At 41.6% G+C, this 20,915-nt stretch overlaps 1 protein-coding gene across 10 annotated transcripts in view; it reads left to right on the forward strand.

The window, feature by feature from the left end:
• Positions 1-4,238: 4,238 nt before the first annotated feature.
• The window catches only part of RPRD2 (regulation of nuclear pre-mRNA domain containing 2), a 110,849-nt gene continuing 94,172 nt past the window's right edge, over positions 4,239-20,915 (forward strand). For all 10 annotated transcript variants that reach the window (XM_012462578.3, XM_064370507.1, XM_064370509.1 and 7 more), the window contains exon 1: positions 4,239-5,003. In XM_012462578.3, coding sequence (XP_012318001.1) covers positions 4,799-5,003 — 205 coding nt within the window. In that variant the 5' untranslated portion in view covers positions 4,239-4,798. The remainder of the gene's footprint in view (positions 5,004-20,915) is intronic.

Consider the following 20,915-nt stretch of genomic DNA (forward strand, 5'->3'; position numbering starts at 1 on the left):
ACCACACCTGGCTAATTTTGTATTTTTAGTAGAGACGGGGTTTCACCATGTTGGTCAGGCTGGTATTGAAATCCAGACCTCAGGTTATCCACCAGCCTTGGGCTTCCAAAGTGCTGGGATTACAGGCATGAGCCACCATGCCCCGCTTGTGGTATAATATTGGTGAAAGAATAGATCAATGGAACAGGATAGAGAGCCTAGAGGTAGATTCACATAAATATAGTCAACTGCTCTGTGACAAAGGAACAAAGCAATATAATAGAAGAGTGATAATGTTTTTTAAAAAATGATGCTGGAACAACTGGACATTGACGTGCAAAAACGTGAATCTAGACACAGAGATTAACTCAAAATAGATCACAGACCTAAATATAAAATGCAAAGCTGTAAAGCACCTAGCAGATAACAGAAAATGTACATGACCTCGGGATTGGCCTTGACTTTTTAGAAACACCACCAAAGGCATGATCTATGAATGAGATAATTTATAAGCTGGACTTAATTAAGGTGACAAATTATCCAAAAGACACTGTCAAGGAAATGAAAAGAAGGGCTGGGCATGGCGGCTCACACCTGTAATCCCAGCACTTCGGGAGGCTGAGACAGATCACTTAAGGTCATGAGTTTGAGACCAGCCAGGCCAACATGGTGAAACCCCGTCTCTACCAAAAATACAGAAAATTCACTGGGTGTCGTGATCGGCGCTTGTAATCCCAGCTACTCAGGCAGTATTGCTTGATCCCGGGAGGCGGAGGTTGCGGTGAGTGGAGATTGCACCACTGCACTTGAGCCTGGGCAATAGAGACTCCATCACAAAAAAAGAAAAAATGAAAAGCCACATACTGGAAGAAAATATTTGCAAACGATATATCTGATAACAGACTTACCCAAAATATACAAAGAACTGCTAAAACTCAATTAAAAAGTGGGGCCGTCGCAGCGGCTCACACCTGTAATCCCAGCACTTTTTCAGGCTGAGGTAGGCAGATCACGTGAGGTTGGGAGTTGCAGACCAGCCTGGCCAACATGGCGAAACACTGTCTCTACTAAAAATACACAATTCAGCAGGGCATGGTGGCAAATGTCTGTAATCCCAGCTGATCAAGAGGTTCAGGCAGGAGAATTGCTTGAACCCAGGAGGTGGACGTTGCAGTGAGTTGAGATCATGCCACTGCACTCCAGCCTGGGTGACAGACTCCGTTTCAAAAAAAAAAAAAAAATGGGTCAAAGACCTTAACAGACACATCTTCAAGAAAAGAGATGGCAAATAAACAAATGAAAAGATGCTCCACGTCATATGTCGTTAGAGAAATGCAAATTAAAACAAAGATACTGCTACACACCTATTAGAGTGGCCGAAATCCAGAAGACTCACAACACTAAATGCTGGTGAGAATGTAGAACTGATGGAAATGCAAAATGGTAAATCTGTTTTGGAGGACAGGTTGATTTTTTTTTTGAGATGGAGTTTCACTCTTGTTGCCCAGGCTGGAGTGCAATGGCACAATCTTGGCTCACTGCAACCTTTGCCTCCCAGGTTCAAGTGATTCTCCTGCCTCAGCCTCCCAAGTAGCTTGGATTACAGGAGCCCACCACCGTGCCTGGCTAGTTTTGTATTTTTTTTTAAATTAATGATTTATTTTATTATTATTATTTTTTTATAATGACGAGGTTTCACCATGTTGGTCAGGCTGGTCTTAAACTCCCGACCTCAGGTGATCCACCTGCCCTGGCCTCCAAAGTGCTTGGGTTACAGGCGTAAGCCACCACGCCCAGCCAATTTTGTATTTTTTAATAGAGACTGGGTTTCCCCATGTTGGTCAGGCTGGCTGGTTTCTAACTCCTGACCTTGGGTGATCCACCCTCCTCAGTCTCCCAAAGTGCTGGGATTACAGGCATGAGCCACTGCGCCCGGCCTCAGGTTGATGATTTATTACAAAACTAAACATACTCTTACCATAGGCTCTAACAATTGTACTCCTTCGTATTTATTCAAGGAGTTGAAAACATATTCACCCAAAAGCTGTACATAGATATTTATAACAGCTTTATTCATACTTGCCAAAATGTGGAAGCAACCAAGATGTCCTTCAAGTGAATGGATAAATAAAACTGGCACATCTGGACAGTGAAATATTTCAGTACTAAAAAGAAATTAGTTATCAAGCCATGAAAAGACGTGGAGGAAACTGAAATGCATATTACTAAGTGAAAAAAGCCAGTCTGAAAAGGTTACGTACTGAATGATTTCAACTACATGATGTTCTGAAAAAGGCAAAACTATGAAGACGGTAAAATGATTAGTAGTTGCTAGGGGACTAGGGGAGGGAGGGATGAACAGGTGGAGCACAGAGGTTTTTAGAGCAGTGAAACTGCTCTGAATGATACTATAATGGTGGATACGTACCATTATACATTTTTTCAAACTCAGAAGGTATAACATCAAGAGTGAACCCTATTGTAAACTATGGGCTTTGGGTGATAATGTGTTAGTGTAGGTTTGTCAGTTGTAACAGATGTACCATTCTGGTGGGTGACATTGATAATGGGGAAGGGTATTCATGTGTAGGGGCAGGAGGTATATGGAAGCCTCTGTGCTTTCCACACAACTGCTGTGAATCTAAAACTGCTCTAAAATAGTCTATTTTAAAAAGTGGGTTTTTGGCTAGAGTTACAGAAAAAAAAAATTTAGGGTCAGGACCAGGCATGGTGGCTCATGCTTATAATCCCAGCACTTTGGGAGGCTGAAAGCAGGTTGACTACTTGAGGCCAGGAATTTGAGACCAGCCTGGGCAACATAGGGAGACCCCCTCTCAAAAAGAAAAAAGTTTGTTTGTATTTTAGCCAGGTGTGATGATGCAGGCCTGTAGTCCCAGCTACTTGAGCTGCTGAGGCAGGAGGATCACTTGAGTCTGGGGGATTAAGGCTGCAATGAGCTACGATGATGCCACCGCACTCTAGCCTGGGCAGGGACAGAACGAGACCCTGTTTTAGGGCCTTTGCACTTACTGTTCCTTCTGCCAGCATGTTCAACTCCCCCTCTCCCATATCTGCTTGGTTGCTTTTTCGTCAATGTTCAGATTGAGTTACTTCCTTCGAGAAGACTTCCCGGTTCACCATACCACCATTCTCATACTGGCGCGTGCATGCCTGTACACACACACACACACCTTTCTCCCTTATCCTGCTTCACCTTTTTACAGAACTCAGTACTGTCTGAAATGTCCTTGTTCCTGGTCTCCTGCCACTAAACCCCGGAGGGAAGGGATTTTTGTGTTTTGCTCTGTATTATTCCCCATCATCTAAAACAGTACTTGGCACAAGACGTTCAACAACCTGAATTAATGAACAGTGGACATGAATTTGACAAAAAAGCTTCCCTGCAAGAAGTGTGACTGTAATGGGGAGACGCTAAAAAAATTAAAATTGTATATGCTTAGGGGGAACACAGGATCCTCTAAATTAGCCCGGAGGATTTACATAGGTACATGCGATGGAACAGTTCATATAAGGCTCATAATAATAGTTATGTAAGGCTCTTGCCAACTATAACATATTATGCAATTTTAAGATTGTAACATAGCTGGCGAAAATGAGGTCACATCTTGCCATTTTCTTCCCCTCGAAAAATTTTATGGGGAAAATTTTCTTTCACTTCCTCATTTATTTCCTTTTCCTCTAACCTAAATGGTCAAGCAGCTGTGAATGTTATCTTCCAAAGGAAGGGAGAAATACGGTTTGGTCTCGGAGTCTGCGTAGTGAATGGCTCACTGGACCTGGCGCATGCGCATCTTCTGTGGTGCTGCAAGATGTCTGCCAGCCATTTTGTCGCGTGTCGCTGCCCCGAGGAGTTGGCGGCGATGGCTGCAGCCGCCAAAGCCTAACAGTGGTCTCAGTGGTGGGAATTTTCTGTCTCTGTTGTGTGAGCTGAACACTCCCAAGACAGTGACCCAAGGCAACAAAAGGCGCGGTGGAGCGGTGGAGCTCCTCCCTCTAACCTTAGTTATACCAGCTCCCTCACCCTTCCCTCCTAGTGTTTGCAGCCCGCTACACGCTGACCTTCTGCGCAGGCGCACAAATAATCGAAGCGCTTCCTGGGCCCTGGGGGCTTCAGAGCTCCTGCGCGCGCTTCTGGTTCTCCATTCCTGATTGGTCAGGTTGCCCCGCCATCACGCCTCTTTCTGCTTTCAAGGTTGAGAAGGAAGCGAGGGGGCGGGGCCAAGCGGCGCACGCGCTATACTGTTGCTGCCCCTTTGCTGCTGTTGCGTTGCAAAAAAAAGTCCTGACTAGGTAGCCTTGGACCTTCTCTGTGCAAGCGAGTCTAAAGGAGAGAGAGATTTCTGCAACTGAAGGGGCAGTCGGGTAGTATTAAATTTAAGATATTAACGCCCGACCTGGCTCACAGGAGCGTGGGGACAGGGGCGGGGAAGGGCCTTAGCATTGAGAGCCGAAAAGTATAAAACCATTAGTTTCGGCGTCAGGCGTTTTGAAAGGCTTTGCAGGTCCTGTTTTCTGCGTAGTTTTTCCGTGATTACTGACTGGTTTAAACACGACCCCTTGAACAATATTGGTAAAACCTCCGAGACCCGCAGCCCCTCCTTGCAGCGTGTAGGAGCTGCCAGCGTGCCCAGCAGCTTGTGTTCCCGTCCGTACCTCCGGAGGAGCCCAGCGCGTGCACCATCCCCACCCCCTGGCCTCCCTCCCCACCTACGGCTTTCACGCACTCGCAGTGATTGTTTTGCCCGCTCCCGCCGCCGCTGCCGCCAGAGGAGCAGCAGCGCTTGTGCAAACCGGGAAGATGGCGGCCGGCGGCGGCGGAGGCAGCAGTAAGGCCTCCTCCTCGTCGGCCTCTTCAGCAGGGGCTCTGGAGTCCTCGTTGGATCGAAAATTCCAATCTGTAACCAACACCATGGAATCCATTCAAGGCTTGTCGTCTTGGTGTATAGAGAACAAGAAACACCACAGTACTATCGTCTACCATTGGATGAAGTGGCTCCGGAGATGTGAGTGTTGGGGGTGACTAAGGAAGGGAAGACTGGGGAAATGGAAGGAAATACGTCCCGAAACGCTTGGGGTTTACCCACGGAGCCACTGCATTTGGTTGGGGTTGTTCACATTAAAGGTTTGACCCGAGTGTTCCCAAACCCAGACTCCATTCCTAGCCAGGATTGTCCTGAACTGCAGGAGACTCATTTCTTGGGTTTTTTAGCCATTGACTTGTGACCTTGGGCCGTTGGGCCCAGATCCATAGAGATTTACCTGTTTTTTAAAATATATATTTCAGAGCCTCGTAGGGTGTGTTGTTGATTTTTCCGAATCTTCGCGGAAATTGTCGCGTCCGTTTATTTCTTACAGGCCTTGACATGTTAATGATTTCTGGCTTTCCTGATGGTAGGCAAGCTGTGGTTTTAAGCAGTAGTAAATCCAGTGATGTTTAATAAAGAGTGCCTTTTCTGGATGAATGTATCTAAAACTTGTGATGTGTAGTAAGGAGAGCCTTACCTGGATGAGTGTTAAGAAGCAGCATGAGCTCTACATAGATTGGAGGCACCACCGGGTTTCCCCTGTACCTGTGTTTGCTGCAATAAAATACAGGTTTCTTGGATACTGACCAGAAACAACTGCGATACTGTAGTCAGTATCATCATTAATACCTTAAAATATAAAGCGTGTCCAGTTTTTGTTTTTTTTTTGAGACGGAGTTTTGCTCTTTTCGCCCAGGCTGGAGTCCAGTGGCACGATCTTGGCTCACTGCAACCTCCGCCTCCCGGGTTCAAGATATTCTCCTGCCTCAGCTTCCCAAGTAGTTGGGATTACAGGAGCCCCCACCACGTCCGGCTAATTTTTTATATTTTTAGTAGAGACGGGGTTTCATCGTGTTGGCCAGGCCAGTCTCGAACTCCTGACCTCAGGTGATCCACCCACCTCGGCCTCCCAAAGTGCAGGGATTTCAGGCGAGCCACCGCGCCCGGCCCAGTTACTTTTGAATTACGTGAAATACTTTTTTACACAATTGAGTCGATTTCATAGGTAATGACAACAACAAATGTGCTTTTTGAATATGTAGTACCTTTTTCTCTAGTTATGTCTTTTTTGTCTTTATCCTGGAGGTTTTTCCATTTTGCTGCTTTACTGCAGAAATGAGCTCTGTTAAAGCACGGATTGTTTGCAGAAGGTTTAAATCTTATAGGAGGAAGTGTGGAGAAGTCACTCTTGGTTCCTGCTGAGAAGAGAGGGTTAACTCTTACTCCATATATATCTATTAGAATTTTTCTTTGCTTCCTGCCTGCGGCATTTCACCAGTGAGACCCATCATCCAGTTATTCTGCCTTACTCTACTTCTGCCATTGCTCCTGCAGTGTTTTGTTTTGTTTACCTTTTAGAGAACAGATAGATAAAGCTTGCGAAATTATCGGCCCCATGCTTCAAACTATTTGTGTTTAAAGTTTTGGGAGGGATGTTTTGTGGTTCTTTGAATAACAATGCAGAGAAATTATTAGAGACAAGACAGAATTACCTGTGTTTACCAATAGCAGATCAAATATTTTCTTGCCCAGAGGTAAAATTATAATGTGCAAAAATCAAATATGCTAACAGTAATCATCAAAGACTCACATGTTAAGTATCTGCTATGTGCCCAGTCATCTCATTGTACCTTAAAATCATCTGAGAAGTCGATTTTTTAATCACTGATTTACAAACGAGAAAACTAAGGCTCAGAAATGTTAACTTGCTTAAGGTTACTCAGTAAAATGGTGAAGTTAGGATTTGACTTCAGCATTAACTTTGTAAAATAATGATTAATATACTTGGTATGCTGGTGATAAATCGTAAGCAGTTCTAATGTGAGAGAACCTATTCTCTACCCTATTTTAAAACATTTTTACTAAACTATACAAGCATTTTACACTTCCTCACCTTTGGGCTCTGGGGCTTTAACTGTATGGTTCCATCATTTGCAAGAATTAGTTGGTCCCTGTCCCATCCCTGCTGTGTGGGATCACAAATGACAATTACAGTTTTTTTCTAGTCAGCAATAATGATATACAATGAAGCCAGAATTTTTTTACCTCTGCTGTTGTTGCTGTTCTGCCTGAGCTTATTTCCTTTGTTGATACCTTTTTGAGATGGAGTCTTGCTCTGTTTCCCAGGCTGGAGTGCAGGTTGCGGAGCTATTTCGGCTGCCTGCAACCTCCGCCTGCTGTGTTCAAGTGATTCTCCTGCCTCAGCCACCTGAGTAGCTGGGACTACAGGTGTGCACTACCCCGCCCGGCTAATTTTTTGTATTTTTAGTAGAGATGGGATTTCACCATGTTAGCCAGGATGGTCTAGATCTCCTGACCTTGTGATATGCCCTCCTTGGCCTCCCAAAGTGCTGGGATTACAGACATGAGCCACCGCGCCCAGCCTGTTGATATCCTAAGAGTGAAAAAATGATTGCTCCAGGAGGGCAGTGGTTCAGTTGAAGTGCATTGTGTATAGCTTATATAGTTAAGTGCTTTTGGCTAAAACAACTTCATACTTTGATGTTATTTTTCTAGTGGAATGGAATTTAACTTTCTAAAATGGTTAAGATTAAGTTTAGATGTTTTGTATTTACATTTAAAGAACTTCATTGATCTCATTGTAAATAAAGCATTTTGAGAGAAATATTCAGCAGAGTGGTGTGGGGCACAATGAGAACAGTTTATGCATTGGGTCTTGTTTTCATTTAAGTTCTTATTTCTTTACAGTTAGACTTAGTTTAGTTTAAGTTTGGTTTCTAGGTCAGCTTTAGGGAAAATTGTGAAGTAGGTATCTTTGGCTTTCTCAGCCTTGCTGTCTATTTTCCTGATGCCACTTTGCTTATCTCTTTTCTTCTGACATCCATTATTTAGTAATTTATATTTAGACCTCAGGATAAATTTAAGTAACTGTTAGCTATTCCAGAGATATTTTTATTTTATCCTTTATTTCATAATGTGTAATGAGACTTTTGTTCGTATTAAAGGAAATAATTTAGAGAAATGGCTACCTGAGGATATGTTCCATAGATGAGTTCTTTAAATTTGCTTGACTATAGCATTCATTACCATTATTTTCTAAAGTGATCTTTCTGTAGCATAAGCAAATGTCATTCCTCTGCTTTAAAACCCTGCAGTGATATCCCATTGCAATAAGGTGAAGATCTAAATTTCTTTTACATTGGTATATAAGTCCCATACCATCTGCCCTGCCTAGGGCTTCTTCACATCCTGCTTCCTTCTCATTGTTTAACATCTAAACTCAAATATTACCTCTTCAGAAAGACCTTCTTTGATCACCTTATTTCTGTTTTTTTGTTTGTTTGTTTTGAGATGGAGTCTTCATAGATTTTTAAAATTACATGTATCTGTTTATCTTTATTTTATTTTATTGAGACACAGTCTCGCTCTGTTGCCCACAGGCTGGAGTACAGTGGCGCGATTTCAGCTTACTGCAACCTCCGCCTTTCAGGTTCAAGTGATTCTCTTGCCTCAGCCTCCCGAGTAGCTGGGGTTACAGGTGCACACCACTGAGCCCAGCTATTTTTTTTTTTTTTTTGGAGACAGAGTTTCACACTTGTTACCCAGGCTGGAATGCAGTAGTGTTATCTCGGCTCACTGCAACCTCTGCCCCCCAGGTTCAAGTGATTATTGTGCCTCAGCCTCCTAGGTAGCTTGAATTACAGACATGTGCCACCATGCCCGGCTAATTTTTGTATTTTTAGTAGAGATGGGGTTTCACCATGTTGGTCAGGCTGGTCTTGAATTCCAGATCTCAGGTGATCCACCTGCCTTGGCCTCCCAAAGTGCTGAGATTACAGGTGTGAGCCGCCGAACACGGTGCCCGGCTAATTTTTGTACTTTAGTAGAGACAGGGTTTTACCTTGTTGGCCACACTGGTCTGGAACCCCTGACCTCAGGTGATCCACCCGCCTTGGCCTCCCAAAGTGCTGGAATTACAGGTGTGAGCCACTGCATCCAGCCTCACCTTATTTTAAGTAATGCCTTCAGTTGCTGTTATATCATCTTATTTTCAATATATGACGTTACCCTGTTTGTTACACGTTTATGGCTTCCCTCCACCAGATAACAGGGATGTCTTGTTTGCTGCCCTGTCCCCAAACAACTAGAATAGTGCTGGCATACAGTTAGCAATCAGTAAATATTTGTCAACATAATGTTGAGAAATAGCTAATCAAGAACTTAAGGAACAATAGAATTGTTTTAATTTCTGTTTATCTGAAGGAAGCATTGATAATTTAGTGAAAGAAATTACAGATATAGTAGTTGGAAGTATATGGACTTGATGTGCAACTTTCCCAGATTACCGTTTCTATACTTCATTCTTTCTCTCTCTCTCTTTTTTTTTTTTTTTTTTTTGAGACAGAGTCTCACTTTGTTGCCTAGGCTGGAGTGCAGTGGCGCAATCTCAGCTCACTGCAACCTCCACCTCCTGGGTTCAAGCGATTCTCCTGCCTCAGCCTCCTGAGTAGGTGGGATTACAGGTACATGCCACCATGCCCAGCTAATTTTTTGTATTTTTAGTAGAAATGGGGTTTTACCATCTTAGCTAGGTTGGTCTCTGTCTCCTGACCTTGTTATTCACCTGTCTCGGTCTCCCAAAGTGCTGGGATTACAGGCACAACTCACTGTGCCTGGCTTTTCTTTCTACTCTTTTCTGGGCGGGATATGGGAGAGGGAGAGAGTCTGGCTCTGTTGCCTCTGAGTGCAGTGGAATGAACTCCACTCGCTTCTGGGCTCAAGTGATCCTGCCACATCAGCCTCTTAAGAGCTGGAACTACAGGTGTATGCCACCACACCTGGCTAGTTATGGTTTAAAAAAAAAAAAAAAAATATATATATATATATATTAAATATACATATATGAAGTTTTGCTTTGTCGCCCAGGCTGGAGTGCAATGGCGTGACCTCAGCTAACTGCAACCACTATCTCTTGGATTCAAGCAATTTTCATGTCTCAGCTTCCTGAGTAGCTGGGATTACACGTGCATGTCACCATGCTCAGCTAATTTTTGTATTTTTTAGTAGAGATGGGGTTTTACCACGTTGGCCAGGCTGGTCTCAAACTCTTGATCTAAGTGATCCACCTGCCTTGGCCTCCCAAAGTGCTGGGATTACAGGCGTGAGCCACTTCACCTAGCCAAATTTTTGTTTTTTTGTAGAGACAGGGTCTTTCCATGTTGCCCAGGCTGAACTCCTGGGCTCAAGCTATCTGTCTGCCTTGGCCTCCCAAAGTGGTAGGATTACAGGCATGAACCACCGGGCCCAGCCTATCTTTCCCATTTTTAATGTAAAATGGAAATCAGTATGGAAAAGTATAAAAACACAGGCTTTTAGAATTAGGCCTATGTTTGTTTACATGTTAACTCAAGTCACTTTTTTACTTAAACTGCGAGCCTCAGTTTTTCATCTATAAGTAGTTCTCTGCTTCACATAGAAAACATTTAAATTATTTATTATTTATTTATGATAAAAATTATGATGATTATGCAGATAAAGATAGTTTTAAGATCTGGAGTATTCAAAATAATTACATCAGAATTTTGTTTTGGGCACGGTGCTGGAAATTATATTCCCAGATTATGAGAGACAAATTGGACCAGCCTCTCTAGTAAATTAGCTTATGCTCTGAAGAACTAGTAGGACAAAATGGAAAATATTGTGTTTATGACATCCATTTTGTCTTTCTTTTGAGACAGATTCTTGCTCTGTTGCCCAGGCTGGAGTACAGTGGCATGATCTCGGTTTACTGCAACCTCTGCCTTCCGGGTTCAGGTGATTCTCCTGCTTCAGCTTCCCTAGTAGCTGGGATTACAGGTGTGTGCCACCACACCTGGCTAATTTTTGTATTTTTAGTAGAGATGGGGTTTCACCAGGTTAGCCAGGCTGGTCTGGAACTTCTGACCTCAAGTGGTCCATCCACCTCAACCTCCCAAAGTGCTGGGATTATAGGCATGAGCCACTTCGCCCAGCCATCCATTCTGTCTTGTTTCTAACTATTGAATGGTTTGGTTTGTTTTAGAAGGTATGAGAGTTTAAGTGAGTTTCTGCAGGAAAAGTAAAAGGGTGATTGTTAATCAATTCTAGAGCAGAAAATCTGTTAAGGTTTTCTTTCAGCCATTCTATTCTATTCTGTTCTATTCTTTTTTTGAGACAGGATCTCACTCTGTCACCCAGGCTGGAGTGGAGTGGTGTAATCACGGCTCACTGCAGCCTCTGCCTCCTTGGCTCAAGTGATCTTCCCACCTCAGCCTCCTGAGTAGCTGGGACTATAGGTGCACATCACCACACACAGCTAATTTTCTTGTGTTTTTTGTAGAGGTGGGTTTTGCCATGTTTTCCAGGCTGGTCTTGACCTCCTAATCTCAAGCAACCCTCCCTCTTTGGGTTTCCAAAGTGCTGGGATTACAGACTCATCTTAGCTATTTTTGATAGAAACTTTAAATATGTATAAAAATAGAAGGGTAATGACCCCGCACTTTCTACTGATCTCACCACTTCAGTAGTTCTCACTTAACAGTCTTTTTTCATCTATTTCCTTTACCTCCTTTCCCTCAGTACTTTGAAGTAAATCTCAATGCACTGGTATGTTTTTCACTAATGAAACATACAAACATAGACTAGAAAAAAAAATCTCTTCATACAGGATTTTTTTTTTTTTTTTTTGCAGAGAATTTACAAAGTATAGTTACCATTTTTATCTGTGCCAATGGTTTCTCAGTTTGAATCTCAAGGTCCTTAGATGGACCATGAAGCTGGTAATAATTTTATAGCTAACTTTTGTTAAGTGCTTACTACGTGCCAGGCACTGTTCTCTAAGGATTTTACACATACTAATTCATTCAGTTCTCACAACTCTTTTAAGAAGGTATTATTATGATCTCCATTTTACAGATTAGAAAACAGATAGATCAAGACGTTAAGTAACTTGCTCATGGTTACAGAGCTAATAGATGGTGGAGATGGAGACAGAATTCAAACCCAGCCATTCTTGATCTACCAGTATACACTCTTACCCACTGTCCTACATGGGCTTTCCTACTCATATTTTCTACAGTGCAAGAAAAGTTTGATAGTTTGCTTATTTATTCAGGATTTAGACTATATAGATTAATTAGAATGTCAAGATTTTAAATTCTTGTGTTTTTTGTTTTTTTTTTCCCTCTCTGTGACAGAACTATCTCTTAGTGATTTGAAGTTCTGATATGCATTTATGTTTTTGATTAATTTAAAAAGGAAAAACAAGTGGAACATAATTAGTGGAACATAAGTGTGTGGTGGCGCACACCTGTGGACCCAGCTACTTGGGAGGCTGACGCAGGAGAATCACTTGAACCCGGGAGATGGAGGTTGCAGTAAGCCAGGATTGTGCCAGCCTGGGCAACAGAGCAAGACTCTTGTCTCAAAAAAAAAAAAAAAAGGAACATAATTATTGAAGCTATCATCTGGGTAAAGACCTTTCTAAGTGTGAGGTTCATTTAGATTGATGACATGTAGAATGTAACAGTATTGCCATAGGCATACAGCTTTTTAATCACGTATCATTTGTGAACAAATTAGTAATACAGATGGGCTAGACACAGACCCTAACTTTGAGTTCTAAGATGAAATTTATTTATAAATCCCTAGTTTACATTCAGTTTTTTCAGTATTTATTGCACACCTACTGTGCCAGGAACTGTTTAGGCACAGGGGATACAGCGGGTGAACTGAATGAACAAAAATTTTTGTCTCGACAGAGCTTAAAATTTGGCCAGACGCGGTGGTGCACACCTGTGGTCCCAGCTACTTGGGAGGCTGAGGCAGGAGAGTCGCTTTAGCCCAGGAGGCAGAGGTTGCAGTGAGTTAAGATTGTGCCAGCCTGGGCAACAGAGCGAATCTCCATCTCAAAAGAGAAAACACACACACACACACACACACACACACACACACACACACACACAGCATATACTTTAGTAAGAGGAGACAGACAACAAACTAACTAACTAAATAAATAAAATGTTAAATATAATAGAAGGTGATAAATTCTCTAGAAAAACCGAAAGTAGGGCCAGGCATGATGGCTCACACTTGTAATCCCAGCACTTTGGGAGGCCGAGGCAGGTGGATTACCTGATGTCAGAAGTTCGAGACCAGCTTGCCAAACATGGCGAAACTCCGTCTCTACTAAAGATACAAAAAAAAAAAATGAGCTGGGTGTGTGGCATGTGCCTGTAATCCCAGCTACTTGGGAGGCTGAGGCAGGAGAATCACTTGAACCTAGGAGGCGGAGCTTGCAGTGAGCCAAGATCCTGCCACTGCACTTTAGCCTGGGCGACAAGACCCAGACTTCATCTCAAAAAAAGAAAAATAGAAAGCAGGGAAAGGGGAAACAGGGGTGTGCAGTTTTACATTAAAATAGTAAGGGAAGACCTCACTGAAAAGGTGACATTTGAGTAGGGAGGTACGATACTAAGTAATATAGACATGAGGGTATAAGGTGCGAATGTTTGATACTAAGTGAACAGAAAAAACAAAAGTCCTGAGGTTAGAGTGTGCCTGGTGAGTTTAGGGAGTAGCAAGAAAACTTCTGTGGGTGCAAAAAAGTAGTTAAAATGGAGATTAGCAGATGAGTTCGAAGAGATTATGGTGGGTGATGTTGGGGAGGGGCAAAATGGGATTCACCAGGGGTTTTATAGGCATTGTAAGGACTTTGATTTTTATTCAAAGTGAGATGGAGATCCATTTCAGCAAAAGGGGAAGAGTTTGGCTCTTGTTGCCTAGGCTAGAGTGCAGTGATGTGATGTCGGCTCACTGCAACCTCCGCCTCCCAGGTTCAAGTGATTCTCCTGTCTCAGCCTCTGGAGTAGTTGGGATTACAGGCACGTGCCACTACGTCCAGCTAATTTTTGTATTTTTGGTAGAGACAGGGTTTCATCATATTGGTCAGGCTTGTCTCGAACTCCTGATATCAGGTGATCTACCCGCCTCAGCCTCCCAAAGTTCTGGGATTACTGGTGTGAGCCCCTGCACCTGGCACTCATTTGTTTTTAAAAGGTTATTCTGGTTGCTGCTGAAATGGGGATACCAATTAGATGACTGTTGTAATCCAGTGTAAAATATTGATGGCTTAGACCAGGTTATGGCCAGTGGAAGTGATAAGTAATTTAATTCTAGATCTATTTTGAAAGTAGGTCCAGCCAGATTTCTGTATGGATTAAATGTGGGGTGAGAGAGGAGGAGAATAATCACGAATGACTTCTTTTTTTTTTTGGCCTGAGCAACTAGAAAGATTAGAGTTGACATTTATTGATAGGGGGAAGGCTGTGAGTGGAGCAGATTTTGGGAAGAAGATGAGAAATTTAGTTTTGAATATGTTAGGTTTGGGATGTCTATTTTGAAAAATCTTTTTAAAGATATAAGTCACAAAAAATATACTCATTTAAAGTATACAATTGAATTGTTTTAATATATTCATAGAGTTGTGCAGCAATCACCACAGGGTGTCTAGTATATGAATTGCTTTTAGAGCAGGAAGCTGAAAGAGATGAACTAGAGAGAGTGTAGACAGGGGAGTAAGTCTAGTAAGAGTAGCAAGTACAGATAGAGAAGAGGTCCAGAGAGAAGGCTGTGGTATTATGAAATCTGTATTTGGTCTGTATCCCATTTCCTGGCATACTGCTTTAGAAATCCTTGGATCTTCAGAGTGATGTGTCATTTTATATGCTAATGAGTCAACTGAGGGCATCCCCTGGGTAGCCTAAGGATGGAGAAAGAAAAAAACTGGTCACTGGAAAGAGCAAGGCAGGATGAAAGGTTGTGACTTTCCACCCTACCCTCTAACGTTTGGGGAAGGGGGAAGGGCTAAAGGAGTAAATTGAACACCAGTGGCCAATAGTTTAATAAATTATGCCTTCATAAAACTTCCATAAAATTCCAAAAGGACTGGCTTCGGGAAGCTTCTAGCCAGCCAAACATATGGAGGTTCTTGGAGGTTGGCATGCCCAGGAGGACATGGAAGCTCTGCATCCCCAGCCCTACCTTGCCCCATCCATCTCTTCATCTGCTGTTCATCAGTGTCCTTTGTTAGGTCCTTTATAATCAACCAGTAAACGTGTTTCCCTGAGTTCTGTGAGCTCCTCAAGCAAATTAATGGAACCCAAGAAGGGGGTTGTGTAAACTCCCGATGTATGGTGGCTGGGTCAGAGCAAATGTTAAAACAACCTGAGATCCGTGATTGGCATGGGAAGTAGGGGGTAGTCTTGTGAGACTGAGCACTCAATTTATGGGATCTGATGCCATCCTCCAGTGTCAGAATTGAATTGAAGGGTATCTAGCTGGTGTTCGTTGCAGAATTGCATGCTTGGTGTATGTGGGGAAAACCCTCACACATTTGGTCAAATAAGTCTTTGTTGATTGTTGAGTGAGAATATAGGAAAAGCACTTTGTTTATTTGTCTATTCTCAGAAGGCTGTTGGGGGCGTTCTGGTATTTTAGAAGACTCTACTTAGTTGGTCTAGTGTGTTCTTTTTGAGGTTCAGGGTAAACTTTGTCTCAGCCCCCCAAAGAAGTAATAAATCTATTTTAATCTCTTGGATATTTTTACTCTTGGTTTAGGCTTAATGGCATTTCTGGATTGATTGAGCAGGAGCTCTGTTATAATTGCATTATTATGCATCCTCTCTCCCCTCTTTAGATGCCTAAGTCACCTTTTTTTCCTTCCGTTGCTCTAGGTTCATGGAGTTATAGGTAGTATTTTTCCAGGTTTCCTGGCAATGTTTCAAAACATGGAACTGTCTTAATTATCAGCTATAATTATTGTAATGGTATATATTAAGCCTTTTTGTCTGTATTATGAGACTTACCAAGCAGTTGTATGTTCTTCCTTTGAGTTGCTTTGTCTCTCACAACAGAAGGGTGATTTCATCCATGGCATTAGGTGAGTTTGAAGCAATATGTAAAACATAATTTTGCTATACCAAATTCCATAGTTAGCTGAATGGTAAATTTTGTTGCAAATAAACATTCCCATAATTCAAAGTGTGAAACACTACTGACAAACATCACATGGTTCTGTGGCATGGAGATATATTGAAAGGAACATTACGATGGCAATAGAAAAACACTAATATTAAAATTTGCTCACACAGGCCACCCCAGAATTACTTTAATGTTAGTTTTGTCTGTAGAGAAGGGAAGAGTATATATATGTGTATAATTTTGTAGAGGGTAGAGGCTTACTGATTTTATTCTTTTGTTGTTGTTGTTCAGCTTACTCGGGTTGAATGACTTTACTCTTAATGATTTGGCTTCCTGCCTTTCATAAACTAATAAATAATAGTTGTATCAAAATTCTTTCTTCTGTCTAGGCTTTTGTCAGTTATGTTCTTTTTCCTCCCACTTTTTTGAAGTGTTTATTGTTTTATAGCAGTACTCTTTTTTTTCTTTTTTTTTTTGTTGAGACAGCGTTTCGCTCTTGTTATCCAGGCTAGAGTGCAATGGCACGATCTCGGCTCACCGCAACCTCCGCCTCCTGGGTTCAGGCAATTCTCCTGCCTCAGCCTCCCGAGTAGCTGGGACTACAGGCACGCGCCACCATGCCCAACTAATTTTTTGTATTTTTAGTAGAGACGGGGTTTCACCATGTTGACCAGGATGGTCTCGATCTCTTGACCTCGTGATCTACCCGCCTCGGCCTCCCAAAGTGCTGGGATTACAGGCGTGAGCCACCGCGCCCAGCCTAGCAGTACTCTTAAAAGTCAAAAGGGGAGATTTTGGTTGGCTGTTTTAAAATTTCAACTGAGAATTAAGGATATATGAGGTTTAATTTGTTGAAGGAACTCAGAGAACCTAATAAAAATTACCCAAGGACAGAACAATGTACAAACCAGCTTGACTGATTTTCTCATCTGTTTGTCAAGGAAACAAAAAGTAGTTGTGTTTGTAGTGATTTCAGATTCCACTGCCCCCACAGATATTAATTATAGGACACTAGAGGAATGTACATCTTAGGGAGAATGTAGTGGAACCTAGTTATTCCTTTTGAGAAAAGGCAACAATTCCATCTGTGCTTTGAAACATTAAAGCTTTTCTGGCTAAGATAAAGATAGTTTTAAAAAATGCTTCGTTCTTACTCTCTTGTTTAGAGAAATACTGAAATAGAGGCTCCTTGATGAAAGAAATGAAATGTTTAGTTTGCTGGGCTTAAATTTTTCTAGTAGTTTGATTGAGGCCTTGATCTCTCCTTCATCTCTCTTTCTTCACTTCACTCTCTTATAATTAATTTCACTACTTGCACTTTCTAGTTCTTTGGAATCTGTTAGCAGAGAGAGTGTTTCTTTATTACCCTTTAGTAAAAGTTGCACTGTGAAAGGAAAAAAGGATCTTTTAATGTTTGGAATTATAACTTAACATTTTTTGTTTTAAAAAACCTAGGATGGATCCTGAGCTGTTTTTTATGTTCCTTTACCATCATGATAGTTTTAGAGTATAGCATGATACAGTCTTTTAAAATGATGATCTTTGTGTCCAGGAGGCAGTATTACTTGAATAATTAAAATTCTCTTATGTTATGTCCAAAGATACAGAATCAGAAAATGAACTTAGAATTACTGAGTGCTGGACGGGTATGGTGGCTCTAGCCTGTAATCCCAGCACTTTGGGAGGCCAAGGTGGGCGGATCACCTGAGGTCAGGAGTTCGAGACCAGCCTGGACAACATGGTGAAAACCCGTCTCTACCAAAAATTAGCCAGGCATGGTTGCACATGCTTTTAGTGCCAGCTACTCGGGAGGCTGAGGCAGGAGAATTGCTTGAGCCCAGGAGGTAGAGGTTGCAGTGAGCTAAGATCGTGCCATTGTACTCCAACCTGGGCAACAAGAGCGAAACTCGGTCTCAAAAAAAGGAAATATTGAGGGCTTCCTCTATGTAAACCTCTGTACTAGGTGCTGAAAGAGATAGAATCATAAGGAACTTAACATTTAGTAACTAAGATAGGAATTGAACCAATATAACTGGTTCTGGGAAGTATGATAATAAGAGTTTTATATGCTGTAACAGTTTAGAATAGGTATAACTTTGATTAGATTGCCAGATCCTTATTGTTTACTGAGGATACTTACTAGCTATTATACACGTATTACCTATAATCTTGATGTCAGCTCTGCAAGATATGAATTTATGAATTTATAAAATATAAATTTATAACAGATGAATTTATAAGTTTATGAAAAAATTATTTGAGTCTCAGAAAAGTAAATTGATTATTTTGGGGAAATTGTCAGAACATTTATAGTGTAGGAAAAGGAAGCCATACCTGATTTTAGGGTGGCCAAGCATAAACTTAATTTTTTTTTGTTTTATATAAGCAGAAGGTGAAGGTAAGTGGGAGAAAGAAAAGAAATACGGTGGATTCAAAGCCCAAGTTGCTGACAAGTATGCTGTTTTTACTTAATAATGTTCTTAAATTTCCAGTCATTAATGTAGTTAATTTTATAAACATATCACTAACAGTTTAGTAAGAAAATAACATTTACTGAGTTCATATTATGTGATTTCATGTAATAAAACAATTCATTAGTTAATATTTTTATTACTGAGTAAATCTATTAGTGCTACATATGTAAATTACACTGGTAACAGGTAAAATAATAAACTCTATAAATGCTCAGTGAGGTTAAAATAACTTGTTGAAGGTACATAGCTAATGAACAATAGAGCCAGGTTTCAAACTTAAGCAGTCTTGACTCCAAGGCCTGCACTTTACCGTTATGGTGGACGGCTTCCTGCTTCTTTCAGAGTATATTGATATTTTATAGTGTTCCATGGATAGTGTGGTATATGCAGGATGAAAGTTCCCAAACGGCCTTGTGCTTGCCCATTCTTATAAAGAAGCAAGTAGGAGAACCCACGTGTCTTGTTTCAAGCCAGACATTAAACAGATTTGCAAAAATGTAAAACAGTTTACTCCCACTAAATTTTTGTTTTACAAAATATAGTTATTTTTAATTAAGAAATAATTTATGGGCCGGGCGCGGCGGCTCACGCCTATATTCCCAGCACTTTGAAAGGCCGAGGCGGGTGGATCACGAGGTCAAGAGATCGAGACCATCCTGGTCAACATGGTGAAACCCCGTCTCTACTAAAAATACAAAAATTAGCTGGGCATGGTGGCACATGCCTGTAGTCCCAGCTACTCAGGAGGCTAAGGCAGGAGAATTGCTTGAACCCAGGAGGCGGAGGTTGCGGTGAGCCGAGATCGCGCCATTGCACTCCAGCCTGGGTAAAAAGAGCGAAACTCCGTCTCAAAAAAAGAAAAAGAAAAAAAAAAAAAGAATTTATTGGCTAGGCGCGGTGGATCCCTTGAGATCAGGAGTTTGAGATCAGCCTGGCCAACATTGAGAAACCCCATCTCTACTAAAAGTACAAAAATTAGCTGGGCATAGTGGCACACGCCTGTAATCCCAGCTACTTGTGTGGCTGAGGCAGGAGAATCACTTGAACCTGGAGGTGGAAGTTGCAGTGAGCTGAGATGGTGCCATTGCACTTCAACCTGAGCGACAGTGTGTAACTCCGTTTAAAAAAAAAATGGGGGGCCTGGAAGTGGCTCATGCCTGTAATCCCAGCACTTTGGGAGGCTGAGGTGGGCAGATCACAAGGTCAGGAATTTGAGACCAGCCTGGCCAACATGGTGAAACTTCATCTCTACTAAAAAAAATACAAAAATTAGCTGGGCATGGTGGCATGCACCTGTAATCCCAGCTACTCAGGAGCCTGAGACAAGAGAATCGCTTGAACCCAGGAAGTGGAGATAGCAGTGAGTTGAGATCTCACCACTGCATTCTAGCCTGGGCAACAGAGCAAGACTCTGTCTCAAAAAAAAAAAAAAAAAGAAAAGAAATAATTTATTAATTGTAATGGATTTATTGTTTTTAATGAGTTAGTGGTGTTTTTTTAAATTCTTAGGTTTAATTCCTTTTTTTTTTTTTGAGACGGAGTGTTGCTCTGTTGCCAGGGTGGCATACAGTGGTGCAATCTTGGCTCACTGCAATCTCCACTTCCCAGGTTCAAGCCATTCATTGGCCTCAGCCTCCTGAGTAGCTGAGACTACAGGTGCGCCCCACCACACCCAGCTAATTTTTATATTTTTAGTAGAAATGGAGTTTCACCATGTTGGCCAAGATGGACTCAATCTTTTGGCCTTGTGATCTGTCCACCTTGGCCTCCCAAAGTGCTGGGATTGCAGGCGTGAACCACCACACCGGGCCAGGTTTAATTTTTTATATGGTAAATAGCCATAGATATAACCCACATAAACAAAAATCTTTGGGATCCTGAATAATTTTTAACAATATAAAGGGATCCTGAAACCAAAATATTGAATGACCTTTGTTAGTTTTCTGCAGTGTAGATATCCATTGTCTCTCATCTTAGTGTTCTATATTGCCTGATGGTCTCTAGGCTTTATTTTATCAACCAGCTAATTTTTATTTTTAATTTGTGAGATCATGTTTGTCAACTTTTTATTTTGCCAAAAATGGACATAAAAATATACTACATTTATAGCATCACTACCTACCATTTTATAAACTCTCACTTTACTAAAGAGGTTATATTTTAATTCCAAAAATGTTAGAAGGACATTTTTTCAGAATAAAGGATAAACCTTCAAACTTCATAAATTTAACTATTTGAAAAATTTGCTTTGCTGTCCTTGTCTTTCAGATCTCAGCTCAAATGTCATCTCCTTAGAGGTTGACCTTATGTCCATTGCCTAAAAGTCCACTTGTGTTCCCCTCCCCACCCGCCATCATTCTCTTATCACATTACCCTATTTTTTTTTTCCCTCCTGGGTTCAGGCAATTCTCCTGCCTCATGGGTTCAAGCAAGTCTCCTGTTGTCAGCCTCTGAAGTA

Source organism: Aotus nancymaae, unplaced genomic scaffold (genome assembly GCF_030222135.1).
Source record: "Aotus nancymaae isolate 86718 unplaced genomic scaffold, 86718_ANA_hifiasm-v0.15.2.pri h1tg000108l, whole genome shotgun sequence".
Lineage (NCBI taxonomy): Eukaryota > Metazoa > Chordata > Mammalia > Primates > Aotidae > Aotus > Aotus nancymaae.